At 50.9% G+C, this 14670-nt stretch overlaps 1 protein-coding gene across 14 annotated transcripts in view; it reads right to left on the reverse strand.

The window, feature by feature from the left end:
• Positions 1-14670, reverse strand: part of UBR4 (ubiquitin protein ligase E3 component n-recognin 4) — a 1723360-nt gene that overhangs the window by 113862 nt on the left and 1594828 nt on the right. For all 14 annotated transcript variants that reach the window (XM_086921716.1, XM_086921718.1, XM_086921717.1 and 11 more), the window contains 2 exons: positions 2332-2457; positions 1477-1671 (listed from right to left, as the gene is read on the reverse strand). In XM_086921716.1, the coding sequence (XP_086777842.1) occupies positions 1477-1671; positions 2332-2457 (321 nt within the window). The remainder of the gene's footprint in view (positions 1-1476; positions 1672-2331; positions 2458-14670) is intronic.

Raw genomic sequence — 14670 nt, forward strand, 5'->3', positions numbered from 1 at the left:
TCGTCTTCGACGTAGAAACATAACAAGCTGCAGATACAGTTTTCTTCGACGATGAGGATGCCGTCGACGATGTCGAAACCGGCTTATTGAAGGTGTGATCTTCCTTCACAGAAGTTATTTTAGCCAGAACCTCTGAAGACTTTTTTGATGTCTTCTTTTGAGGATGAGCTGTAGGGCTAGGGGAAGTCTCTTCAGAGATAATTTTGAAGAGACTGAAGAGCCCTCACTCTCCTCAGAGGAATCAAGGTGGTCCCTGTCTTTTAGTCTCTGGAGCCAAATTAAGAGGCGTCCTTCACGGTACTTGAGGGTTTTAGTAGAAAAGGTACGACATACCTTGAAGCCCTTAGCCAAATGGTCTAGGTACAGGCAATACAGGCAGTCCTTATGCTGGTCATCAATATGTAGCCTTTTCTTTCCACAAGAACCACAGGATCTAAAAAGACCCTTTTTTGGTGTTTCAGCCATAATCAAGTAGTCACTGAAGAGAAAATATCCAACAACACTGGAAACCAGTTGTGTAGAAACAAACCTGAGCAGAGCTCAGAGGAGACTCCCTTAGCACAACGTGTGGTAGAACATCTGAGGGACTGAGGCTCCTTCCAGGAGGGTTCTAGAGGGAGGTGACAGCTGATTGGCTCTTTTTTAGAGTTTGGTCCTTTTTACAAAAGGACACAGATGTGTTACTAATGTGAGGCCTATAGGCCTATTTCTCTATATGTCTATAGGACATTACTTTATTTATGTACCGGGGACTCCCATTCTGATGACGAGGAATGATTCAGGCATGTGAATCTATGAAAGACACCCATAATACTGGATAACAATTTGATGACAAAGTGTGAGGTCTGATGGCATTCCTTCAAAGGGAATTTATTTTTATGAAGTATGGTTAGAGTGACCATCTGATCATAACAAACATTTAACTGCATTATGATGATATATTGTAGAGTCAGAGAGAATGGTTTGATTATGCACAGCCCACAGAATAAGTCCAAGCATAATACATCCGAGGGAATGGCAAAATGATTTCATTGGTCAAAGGTAACAATCAGATCAGACCAGTGATTACGGTACGCTGTCAGAGAGAGCAGGTTATAGAAAACACAGTCCGAGAGGGACTGATGAGGATGTAGTTAGATGGTAGGATTTAATAAAGAAATAAAGGGGATTGGGTGAGGACATAACCAGTAAGGGTTCTAATGGGAATGCTAGGACCGAGGCAGTGTCTGATGGGGGCATGCAGTCAATAGGAGAGGTCTGATGAGGCTCATCAGAATTCTGATGCAGAAACACTGACAGAGGTATTCAGATGGAGAGGATTACTAAGGATGCACAGTACTAGGAGAGGTTCCGAAGAGACCACACATTCAGATGGAGCGGTCTAAAAACATTGATCTCCTTGAAACTTAGCAAACAGCTGCAGCATGTACATGTAAGAAAGACCAAGGAAGATTAATTGAAGTATCAAATACTGACGTGTTAAGGACATAAAGCACAGTGTGAATGATGTACGGGATGAGGTGGATGTTGCTCTCTCTTCCGCCACCACCAGTATCTGCACTGAACGACTGTTCCATTGCGAACCGTAGGAAGAGCAGCTTCATGTCATGCACATTGAGCTGGTACGTTGGTTCCCGCTGTCCTGTGCACTCCTGAAGATAGGTGTTGTGCCTGGCAGAGAAATAAATAAGACATTTAATGGCATGATTTATCAACTATCTGCTCCATACATGTCCTTTGTTGTAACAGCAATTTAAAAGGTCGTTCACAATCATGATTGCTACTGTGAAGCTGCCAATGGGCACCTATCACCAGAAGACTACATTCAACTACTCAGCCTACTTGATACACACACCACCTCAGCCAAGTATGTGATATTCCAGATTGATAATCAGTTGCATGGGTGCCAATTCAATGAAACACTAGGAGCTGATCACAAACTGATACAGTAGGTGCATTAGATTAGCCAAATAAGGCCACTGACAGACAAAAGAACGTACAATAATTTCCTTACTCATTACCTACTTTGTATTTGGTGCCAGCTTAATGGTGCCGTATCTTTAGTTAATTATATCTTTTAAATCACAAGTATAGTACCCACTGAATAACTACTTGGTATACTGCCAATAGCATCAATGAAACTTAAACCCTGCCTGCTGTGACCAACTAATGTGCTCAATAAGCTTGGGGACATCAATCAACTTATAAGTACAATGGATGGGACAAAATGAACATGTAATGTCCCCAAGGAAACATACTCTACCAAGAATGCATAAATGTGAAAAATGATACCTCAGATACCAACAACAGAAAATGTAGACTTCTTCTCACCTTGCCAAGCACGTAGCAAAAGCAGATTCTGGAACATGAGGCCCCCAAACCGGCAGGAGCCCATTGCATTTGGTGTTAGCATTCTGCAAGGCTGCACTCTCCCATTCTTCTCGGCCGCGTGCGAGTCTAAGAGGACCAAACATGAAGATATCAAAATCAGGTACGCCAAGGACAAGGTCAACACAGTATATATATGTTGCATACATTCTAGATGTGAAAACCCTCTCAGGGAAATGTGGTTGAAAAAAATCTGTGAATGTATCAGTGAATATTTGACTTTATAAGACACCACTTCTCTCGAAGCCCTTTAAACCAACAAAGGGCACAGTGCATAGCCATTTATTTTAGAACTTTCTCTTGGGGGAGCGAATGGCAACCATCAGAGATTCCACTCCTTGATCTTGATGGCTTCAACCCTGAGATAGAGAACAAACCTCTTGCTCAGAGGCAATTTTGAACAAAGTGCTGAATGAGGGAGCCAATACTTATAATCACCTTATGGACATGACATTATATGACATTATATCTTCACGGATCTGCTACCTAAAGATGGAAAGGCTCCACTTAACCTGAAGTGGCATGTACAAAGAATCGGTGGCTAAATACAAAACTTTAATTAGTGAAGCAAAGAAAAAGTACTACTGTGAGAGAATTGAATCAGCAAAAAACTCTAATAAAGCATTATATGAAACCACCAAACAGTTAGCTAGATATTCCCGCAACCTGACACCTCCCCCCTCCCCCCTCCCAATCACTCTGCAACGATCTGTCTAATTTCTTCTTTAGTAAAGTTGAAGACATTTATCGGGTCTTGGCAAACACCACCAATATCTCCATTAAACCACCCTCCTCCTACACTGGTCCTACTTTCTCGCAGTTCGCAGTTGTCTCCAGCTCCCAGATTCGGAACATCATATCATCTATCAAATCGGGCTCTGCTCTAGACCCATGTCCCCTGAAAGTTTTGCTCCCGATCATTGAAGTAGTTCTCCCGGCTATGACTGCAATCTGTAATGCTATGTTTAGTACAGGCGTTTATCCAGAGGTTCTAAAAAAGACCCTTATAAAACCTCTTCTCAAAAAACCAAACATCGATAAGGAAGAACTAAAAAGTTATCGTCCAATCGCTAGTCTCCCAGTCTTGGCGAAAATAGTTGAAAAAGCTATGAATCTTCAACTATCAACCTTCATCGAGGAACATAAGCTACTGGATAAATCTCAGTTCGGCTTTCGCCAATACCACGGAACGGAGTGGGCCTTGGTTAAAGCGGCGGACGACATAAGATCCATCCGTGATGTTGGAGGAACAGCAGTCCTGATACTGCTTGACCTATCGGCGGCCTTCGACACGGTCAACCATGCTACCTTGGTCGACCGTGTCGAAAGCATGGGTATCCAACATAACACCAAGAAACTTCTTGCATCTTTTCTGGCGGACAGGTCCCAGGTGGACACTATTGGATCCTTTCAATCACCCTCCTTGTCACTGCCATGTGGAGTCCCTCAAGGCTCATCCCTTAGTCCGACACTATTTAACATTTATGTGTCGGACCTTGCCAACGTCATTCGTGCACATGGGATGAGCTTTACATCCTACGCAGATGACACCCAGCTGGTCCTCGCCGTCAGGAATGATGGGCACAAAATAGCCAATAATTTTAACCAGGGCATGCTGGCAATAGGGAATTGGATGGCCTCCAATTGTCTGAAACTAAATTCCGACAAGTCGGAAGTGGTCATTTTCGGAAACTTGACCCCGGAATGGTCCTCCCTTTGGTGGCCGCTATCACTGGGCCATCCACCGGCTCCGGTCAGCAAGGTGAGGAATCTGGGAGTCATGTTCGACAATCGCCTCACTTTCCTTCCTCACGCAAACCAGATCTCCTCTTCGGCCTTCCACAAATTACGGCTAATCAAAAAAATCTTGCCATTTCTTCCTGAGAAAGCTGGAAAAACCCTGGTGAGCTCCTTGGTATTGTCTACATTAGATTACTGTAACGCTCTGTTTCTAAGTGCCTAAGAAAGAGTGCTACACAAAATGCAAATCATTCAAAACGCAGCCGCCAGGCTCCTTGGAAGAATCCCGAAACATCAATCTGCGTCAGAAACTATTAGAAAGTTGCACTGGCTTCCTGTAAGAAATAGAATCAAGTTCAAGACCCTCTGCATAGTGTATAAGGCTCTACACAACGTCGGACCGGCCTTTTTTACTCAAAATCTCATCCTTTACAGTCCCTCCAGAACACTACGCTCCTCCAGTTCACACGAACTGGTGGTACCCCGTACCAAATCTGTCTCATGGGGAGACAGAAGATTCCTTGTAGGCGCACCTAAACTCTGGAACACCTTGTCACACTCGATTAAAACAAGTACCTCACTCTGCGTAAGCAACTCAAGACCTGGCTTTTTAATCTGTAAACTCTAGCTCCCCTTGTTGGTTAAACACTGCAGAGATTCTTTAGCGCCGAGATGCCCACGGGCCTTCGTTCGCGCTCTATAAATGTTTTAATAAATAAATAAATAAATAAATAAATAAATAAATGTTCTTGCTGTTGCTGGCCAGTTTTCTTCGACTTCCAAGTATTGGTGGAAACCCAAAGATCAAATGGACATGTTACTTACCTTCGGTAACGCCTTATCTGGTAGAGACATGATCTAGCCTCAGATTCCTTAGCTTTTAATTTCCGGGGTGCAAGACTGGATCTGGAAGATTTTTCTCCAAGCAATACCCTAACGCGCCGGTAGATGATGTCGGTCGGCTGCGTGGAACGTCTGCAGCATCGTCCACACCATTGTGACGTCCGCATCACCTATATAGGCTTCATCTTCACGTGCTGACATCAGTTACTTTATATGGCTTTCCACACCAGAAGTGCAGAGCCATGAAGCGCACTGACATTGGTGTGTTTTGAACACTAGAACCATTAAAGGAAACAGCCTGGACCATAAAAATCTGTCTGCAGCGTTGGGAGGATGAGTGGATCGGTAAGGAATCTGCGGCTAAATTAATAATCTACCAGATAAAGTGTTACCGAAGGTAAGTAACTTGTCCATCTGATAGAGACATCTAGCCGCAGATTCCTTACATTTGAATAGATACCCAAGCAATACCACCCCCGGTGGAGGCACTGCGGATAAGTTTAGACCAGGAAATTGTGAAGGCCAGAGCGGCCAAAAAGGCTGTCGATGCGGACTGGGCTGTCCAGGCAGTAGTGCTTGGAAAACATGTGCAGGGATGTCCAAGTTGCTGTCTGACAAATGTCGAGTACTGGAACTCCACATTGCACCGACATGGTAGCAGCCTTAGCTCTGGTGGACTGAGCTCTTAGCCTTCACGAGGCTGTTTTTTGGCCAGAGCGTAGCACATCTTGATGCGGAGAATGCCCCATCACAAGATAGTCCTCTTCTGCACCACACTGCACCACACAACCTTTCTTTGATACAATGTACCACACAAAGAGTTGGTCGTGCACCCAGAACTAGTGCAGTCAATATTGAACGACAACGCTCTTTTTGGGTTCAGACTGTGGATTCGCTCCTTTTCTTTTGAAGGGTGTGGAACGACGTTTAAAGTGGGCAAGGTGACAGATTGCCCCAAACAGAATGGCATTTCCACTTTTGGTAAGAAAGAGACCCTAGTGTGAAGCACGAACTTATCAGGGAAGATGGGCAGGTAAGGAGGCTTGGATGATGGAGCCTGCAATTCCCTCACTCTCCTGGCAGATGTAATTGCCACTAAAAAGTCCGTTTTCATAGTAGGCAGCCAAAGGCGGCAATTGTGCAGAAGTTCAAATGGAGCACACATTAGAATGGTGAGCACAAACATATGTACAAATCCTTTGAGGAATCTATTTACAATGGGAGATTTGAATAAAGATGGTTGGTCTGGCATCCTCAGGAAGGCAGACATGACAGAGCCCTGCTGGACAAGGGGCAAAATAAAACACAAAAAGTGTGAAAGGGAAACAGAAATAGGATCAATAGGCCTTTCTGTACAATATTCTACAAATATATGCCACCGGCAGGGGTACATGATCTAGGTAGAGGGACGCCCAGCCATCAAAATAATATTGCAGACTTCAGGAGAAGGCTGAATACTATCAACTGCTGGTGCTCAATCTCCACGAAAGAAGTCGTAGAGTTGACAGTTAAGGTTGGGAGACTACCCCCTGCTGCTGCAACAGAAGATCCTCCCAAAGGGGCAGTCTGATGAGAGGATCGATGATCAGTTGGAGAAACTCGGGATACCAGACGCTTCGTGCCCAATCTGGAGCCAGAAGAATGACTTAGGCCCAGTCGCTCCTGATCTTCTTTGACCACTCTGAACAGGAGTGGTATTGGCGGAAAGGTGTATAGGAGGCCTGAGATCCACTCGAGACAAAAAGCGTCTTGAAGCGAGAGACGCTTCGGAAACTTTGGTGCGCTAAACTGCTGACAGTGCACGTTCTTGGTAGAGGGGAACAGATCTAGCCAAATCTCTCCCCACTGTTGAAAGAGATGTTACGCCACCTCCAGATGGAGACTCCATTCGTAACCCTCCAGGCATCAACGGCTGCGTTCGTCCGCCCTGGCATTCAGAGAACCTGCCAGGTGTTGAACCACAAGGGATATACCCTGCTGTTCCAGCCATGTCCAGAGACACAGGGCCTCTTGACAAAGGGTCCATGACCCTACATCACCCTGTTTGTTCCAGTACCCCATGGCGGTAGTGTTGTCCATGAACTCTTGAACCAGCTTTCCCTTGATTGAAGGAAGAAAGGCTTTCAATGCCAAGCACATTGCTCGGCGCTCCAGCGAGCTGATGTGGAGTTCAGTTTCCGCCAGAGACTAGAGTCCTCTGATCTCCATCTCTCCCACAAGAGAAACGGATCTGGTCTGGTTGGGGAACGGAGAGAGGTTTGCCTCTGACCCAATTAGCGCTTGGACGCCCATTGGGCAGCAATCGCGCTCTACAAATCACAATACAATACAATTGCAGTTGTTTAGCCAACGCTGAAGGTCCTGTGCAGTTCTCTCTGTGATCTGTACCATGTCGGAGAGATTCTTTTGATATTAAGCCCACTGGACTTCACGTTCCACAGCAAGGCCTGCATATGCCATCAGACGTGCATTACTAGCAGGATACAAGTCTTCACCTTCGGATTCTGGTAACGACGTCATAAAAAGAAGTCAAAGAAGCGTGTTTGCTCGCCGACGTCCCCCGTCGCTCCTCGGAGGCGGACGAGGGGGACAGGGGCGGCCCCTCTGGAGTCTGGGAGTCCCACGGTCTACCCACCCTACCCGGGTCCGTCAGCGTCTTCCGAACAGATGCAAGAGTTTCTTGCTGCCATGGGCCTCTGCTCCCATCGGCGCACTATGGGCCCCGAAGTCTCGTGTCCAGATCCTGTCGGCCCAGCTGCTCCGCCAGTGGATCCAGCCTCGGCGCCACAGGATCCTACGCCGTTGGCTCCGGCTAAGGCGCTGCGAGGTGCAGCATTGCTGGCTCCGGCCCCGGCGCCGGCCTTGCTCCATCCTCGGCGCTGCACTGGGTGCCTTTCTTTCCTCCCTTGCCCCGGTTCCAGGACCATTTTGTTCCGACCTGGGATCTGATCCACATAGGGAGGCTGTTCTCGGGCCGTTTGTCCCTTCTCCGGCCCTGCCGCCGCGACTGGCCCCTCCTGTGCTGGAGGCAGTGGAGGACTGGGAAGGATCCGAGGACCCCCTTGCGCCCAGCAGTGTGACTGCGAGCAGGATTGGGTGGACGACCTGGAATACGCCGGCGACCTCAATGTCTCTTCTGACCCGGGGTTTGCCTCTCCCCCACCTACGTTGGAGGAGGGTGCTTCCTACACGATGTTGCTCCGTCGGGCTGCTGAGGCCCTCAACCTCGAGCTCCCCAGAGTGGCCCTCAAATCAACCTCCTAACCGAGGTGCTCCAGACTTATTTATTTATACAACGGTGGCGTTGGTACGCCACGCCTGGTTACGTTCGACTGGGTTCTCGCCCGATGTCCAGAGCTCGCTCATGGATATGACCTTCGATGGCCCCCCCTTTTTGGCGATAAGGCAGATAGTGCTTTGGAGCGTTTTAAGGACTCGCGGGCCACGGCCAAGTCCTTGGGTCTTTCTGCTAAGAACCCGGCCACTCCTAGTTTTCGTTCCTTTTGTGGCCAGGGCATAGGCACCCAGGCATGTTCCTTCAACAAGCCTGTGCAGAACCAGCCTTAGCACGGCCATGGTCGCAGCTTCCGCAGGGATGGGTCGGGGAATCAGCGTGCGGGTCAGTCCACCTCCACCCCCACTGTTCCTACCTCCAAACCTTCCTAGTCCGAGCTTTGTGGAGCACCCCACACCATGGCCGAAGTTCCTTCGCGATCCCTAGTCTGTTGGCTAGTGGGTCCCACGAAGGACAATCCTTTGTTTCTTGAGCTTTCCTCCTGGTTGCTCCAGACGTGCTCTGACTCCCCTCCAAAGGGTGAGTCACTCAAACCTTGCTGGTCTGCACCAAAGCCAATCTTGTCATCTTGAATGGGTATCTGTTGCCAATGCTTGTTGGGTCCAATCCGGATTCTGACGCTGCAGCACTCAACATCCTTTGTGGGACAGCTCGAATCCAGCTCCTGGATTCGTCGACACCTCCTGGTCCTCGTGGCTGAAGAGTCAAGCTTCACCTACTTCACCTTAAAGCACACAACATCGGCTGGCATTTTCTTGTCGCCATTCTGGTCACTGGCTAGTGACCGAGACTCTGTCCTCTCTGCTTTCAGTGTCTTCAGATCTCCGATCCACCCAGACACTTTTCCTCTGGTCGCCTGCAGCACTTCTTCGCAGCTCTCTACTGGAATCGACGACGAAACCCGACACCAAAAGACACCTATGCACCCAGCTTCCCTGGGTGAGGTAACACGAGTACCCCGGTGCTCCAGTGGGTCTTGACTCTCGAAGTGTCCTAGTCTAAAAGGGTTCCTTCGTAGTTCACTCCCAAGTGTCCTTAATCTTTAAAATTCTAACTTGCTTTTCCTCCGTAGAAGTCAAAGGTGATTCGCGACTGTGTTTAAACACTGCACGCGTCCCCCGTGGGTCTCCTGCGTCCCTACCTTGGGTGGTTTCTGGTTGCCCCAGCGGTTCTACAGGCCCTAGGCCTCACTTCTATCCCTCACGTGGTTCTACAGGCCCTAGGCCTCATTTCTATCCCTCACATGGTTCTTATACCACTTTAAGTATATGGTTTGTGAGGCCCCTAAGGCAAAACGTTTACTGTGCTAGTTTACTGTGTGCTATTTAAATCCTTGCATTGTATTTTTGCCTCTAGCCTCATAAAGAGACAAGAGGTGTTGTGTTTAGAATAAATGCATATATATTTGATATATACTTTGTGTGGTGTACTTTCATTTTATTATTCAAGAGATATTAGACTGGTAAAACAAGCTGCTTTACATTCGTTCAAGACTTAGCCTGAAGGCTGCTCTCCACAGCCAATCTCGAGCCACAAGAACGACTTGGGCCCTGTCGCGCCGAATCTTCTTCAGCACTCTGGGAAGAAGTGGTATAGGCGGAAAGGCGTACAACAGGCCGCAACTCCACTTGCGGCAAAAAGCATCGGCGAGTGAGTGTCGCCTTGGAAATTCCAACGCGCAGAACTGATGACATTGCTTGTTCTCTTCAGTGGCGAATAGATCTAACCAAGGCGCCACGTCGGAGTTCAGACGCCATTTGTGATCCAGCAAGCACCAGCGGCTGAGTTTGTCCGCTCTGGCGTTCAGAGAACCTGCCAGGTGTTGGACCACCAAGGTAATGCCTTGATGTTCCAGCCATGTCCAGAGAGGCAGAGCCTCCTGACATAGGGTCCACGACCCCACCCCGCCCTGTTTGTTGCAATACCACACGGCTGTGGTGTTGCCGTGAACACCTGCACTACACTTCCCCGGACAGAGGGAAGGAATGCTTTCAGTGCAATTCGGATCGCCCGAAGCTCCAAAAGGTTCATATGGAGCCAGGACTCCGCCGGAGACCAGAGGCCTCTGGTCTCTGCCTCTCCCAGGTGGCCTCCCCATCCCAGGAATGGACGAGTCCGTCACCACTGTGTGCTCCGGTTGAGGAAGGGAGAGGGATCTGCCATTGACCCAATAGCAATTCGTGAGCCACCACTGCAAGTGTTGTGCTGTGCCCTCCGACATCTGGACGTGATCGGACAGGTTGCCCTGATGCTGCACCCACTGGAACTTCAGGTCCCACTGCAGAGCCCGCAAATGCCATCTGGCATGTCGCACCAGCAGGATGAAGGAGGCCAAGAGGCCCAGGAGCCAGAGGGTCATTCTGACTGAAACCCAGGATAGAGGCCGAAAGATTGAAATCATAGTCTGAATATCCCGGACTCGCTGCTCTGGAGAATAGACCAGAAACTGCGTCGAATCCAGACCGCTCCGATGAAGGGGAGCTTCTGAGAGGGACTCCGGTGCGACTTCGGCACATTGATGGAGAACCCCAGCAAATGCAGAGGTCGGCCGTAGTCTGGAGGTGGGTGACGACTACCTGGGGCGAGCCCGCCTTCAACAGCCAGTCGTCGAGGTAGGGGAAGACTGACACCCCTGACCTGCGCAGATGAGCTGCCCCCACCGCCACCCCCTCCGTGAACACCCGAGGGGCACTGGTAAGGCCGAAGGGGAGCACGGCAAACTGAAAATGCTCCCGGCCCATCGTGAACCGCAGGTAGCGCCGATGGGCCAGCAGGACGGGAATGTGAAAATAAGCGTCCTGCAAGTCCAACGCTACCATCCAGTCTCCAGGGTAGCCAGGACCTGAGCCAGAGTCAGCATCTTGAACTGAAGGAAGCAATTGACGTCCCGGAGGTCCAAGATGGGGCACAGGACCTCCTTGTCCTTCTTGGGGACCAGAAAGTAGTGGGAATATCAACCACTCCCTACTTCCTGATCTGGAACTCAATGGCCGCCTTGGCCAGGAGGACCGTGACTTCCTGACGGAGAAGAGCCAAATAATCCCCGATATGCAGTGGTACCGAGGTGGCATGGTTGGAGGGGAAGACAGAAAGAGGAGCGAGTAACCGTGGCAGATTATCTGCAGCACCCACTTGTCTGATGTAATTTCGAGTCAGTGGTGGAAGTGGTGGCGGACCCTGCCACCCACTGGCGTGGGGTGCTCCCTGAAGCTGGGATTAGGAAGGGTTAGAGATGGAAGCTGCGGGGTAGATGTGGACTGACCCGCTCACTGGTTACTAGACCTGCGGAATCCATGTACGCGGCCGTGCTGAGGCTGGTTCTGCACAGGCTTTGTGGAGGAGCGTGCTTGGGTGCTTCTGCCCTGGCCACGAAAGGAACGAAACCCAGGCATGGAAGAGTTCTTTGTGGAAAGACCCAAAGACTTGGCTGTGGCCGAAGAGTCTTTAAAGCTTTCCAGGGCATTGTCAGCCTTGTTGCCAAAGAGGCGGGAGCCATCAAAGGCCATGTCCATGAGTGAGCCCTGGACATCAGGCGAGAACCGAGTAGACCTCAACCAGGCATGGCGCTGCAACGTTACAGCCGTGGAAATCACCCTGCTCAACGATCGCTTGGGAAAGGACAGCCTGCAACTCCTCAGAACACTGATGCAAGACCTTGGCTACCGAATCCCACACCGCATGGGAGTAACAGCCCAATTAGCAGGCGGTGTTAACCGACCGCAACCCCAAGTCCTTATCCAGCGGAGCCGTTGGAAAGGCACTCTGAGACGTCGTGACCTGAATGACCAGGCTCTCAGGCGTGGGGTTAGTGGTCAAGAAGGCAGGATCAACAGGCACCGGGCGATGACGCCGAGCGACATTCTTATCCACCTGTGCCCCCGAGGCCGGCTGCAACCAATTGCCCAAGAGGACTTCGGTAAGGGTCTCATTGAAAGGGAGCAGCGGCTCAGACGTAGACGTCGCCTGGAGCACCTCCGTAAGGAGGTTGGTCTTGAGGGCCACAGTAGGGAGGTCGAGATGGAGAGCCTCTGCGGCCCGACGTAGCACCATAGTGTAGGAAGCGCCCTCCTCCATAGTAGGTGGAGTGGAGGCAAACCCAAGGGCAGAAGACACATCCAGTTCGCCCGCATCTTGAAGGTCGTCTACCCAATCCTGCTCAGAGTCACACTGCCGTACGAGGGGGTCCTCGGAGCCATCCTAGTCCTCGTTCGGCTCTGGAGTAGAGGGAGCCGGGCGTGGCGGCAGGGCCAGAGCCGGAGAGAGGGCAAGCGGCGCCGTTCCCGGCACCTAGGGCCGAGCCGGAGCTGCATCCCAATGTAGATCCCAGGTCGGAACAAAATGGTCCAAGAACTTGGGGCAGGGGTAGGATAAACGGCACCCAGTGCGGCACCTGTGGCGGAGTCAGGGGCGGCGCTGGGGCCGGAGTCAAGGGCAGTGCCGGGGCCGGAGCCGAGGGCGCTGGATCCTGTGGCGCCGGGGCCGGCGCTGGAGGCGGCCCTGCTGGGCCAACAGGATCTGGACACGGGACCCGAAGGCACGCCGGTGGGAGCCCGAGGCCTAAAAAGGCGGTCCATGGCAGCAAGAAACTCTTGCATCTGTTCGGGAGTCGCCGACGGACCCGGGTATGGCGGGTAGGCCACGGGGCTCCCAGGCTCCGGAGGAGCCGCAGGGGCAAGGCTCCTGTCTCCCTCGTCCACCTCCGAGGAGCGACGTCGGAGAGCGAACACGCTTCTTTGACTTCTTTTTTTTGGCGTCGCTTACCGGACTCTGAAGGTGAAGACATAGAGCCATAGGAGCGACGACTCCGTTCACGCGAACGGCCTCTAGACCCGGAGCGGCGGTGAGAGGAGTGCCGGACCTCCAGCAACTTCCGGTGCTGCACCCGCAAGGCCTTCGGGGCAAGGCTCGACAGTCTCAGGAGTCATGGTTAGTCTCCAGGCAGTAGAGGCAGACATCGTGGGGGTCCGCCACCGACATGTTACGGCAGCACGACCCAAAAGACTTCAAGTCGGGCATCCCTACGTGCACCAGGAGACAAGAGAAGGAGACAAAAGTCTCCAGAAGTAGTCAAAAAATGACTGAGGTACGTACTCAATCCGGATCTGCACTTTCGGCGCGGAAAAAGAAAGAACTTACGTCAGTGTGCATGGGTGATGCCGAAGTAGTCTCCGTTACGCCATCCCGGCGCTTACTACGCCAGTGACAGGCGCGTAGCCGCAAAACGCCACCTACTGACGCACAGGGGTACTGCTAAGCAAAAACTTTCTGGATCCAGTCTGACGCCTGGGGAATATTCTAAGGTAAGGAATCGATCACTATCGTGTCTCTTTCAGATGTGTCTCTTTCAGATAGGTACAATCAACAGGCATGTCCAGGAGAGAGGCCTGGACAGCCCCTGAACAGCCAGAAGTCCTCAACTTGGCGTGGCGTCGAACAGCCACCGTCGATGCAATCGCTCTGCCCAGTGTTGAAACCACAATGAATGGCAAACTTTGCCATATCTCTCCTATCTGATACGGCTTGGGATAGGATTGCCCGGGCCTTATCTAGGACCTGTGGCAGCATATGCACAACTATTTCCCAAACTCTGTGGCAATGACGGCCCAATACGTATGGGGTGTTCACTGACCACAATGCAATGCAAGGCTTGCGGAAGAGAAACTGTTCTTAGCCCAACTATCCAGCCTCTTGGATTCCTTATCCGGGGGTGCGGAAGGGAACGCGCCATAGGCGATAGAGGCTTGGACCACCAAGCACTCGGGGGTAAAGGGGTTGGTGAGGAAATTTGGGTCACCCGGTGAAGGGCGATGGTGGCAGGCAATTACAATATTCACAGGAGCCCCTGTGCTGGGCTGGGACATGCTTCCCAGCAGGACATCAGTTAAGACCTCATTGAAAGGCAGCAAGGGTTCCGAGGAGGAGACACTATCTGCAGGGTCTGTGTCAAGATGTTAGTCTTGACTGCCACGGAAGGGAGCTGAAGGTCCAGGACCTCAGATGCCCTTCGCACCACCACAGCATATAATGCTCCCTCTTCCGTAGCTATGGTAGCATGATAAAGCAGGCCAGAATCTGGAGAGATATCCAGTTCACCAGCCTCACCCAATTTCTCATACCAGTCCATGTCTTGATCCGGCTGGTCTTGTAAAAGGTCCAGCGACACCTCCCAATCTTCCTCCATTTCTAGCCCTTCAAAATAGGGCTGAGGAAGCGACCTAGAACTTAAGGGTCCGATTAGTGCCGGAATCAAAGCCGATACGGGTCGCCGGGATAAAAATTGGGCTGGCACCTGCAACGTCTACAGTCTCTGCATTGGGATCGGGGCATGTTGTAGAGGTAGGACAGACGTCGGTCCGGAGCTTTCACTGGATCGGGGGAGGTGGAGGGAGGGGGGCTGGGGGGGT

This window comes from Lissotriton vulgaris, chromosome 5 (assembly GCF_964263255.1).
Source record: "Lissotriton vulgaris chromosome 5, aLisVul1.2, whole genome shotgun sequence".
In the NCBI taxonomy this organism is placed as follows: Eukaryota; Metazoa; Chordata; class Amphibia; order Caudata; family Salamandridae; genus Lissotriton; species Lissotriton vulgaris.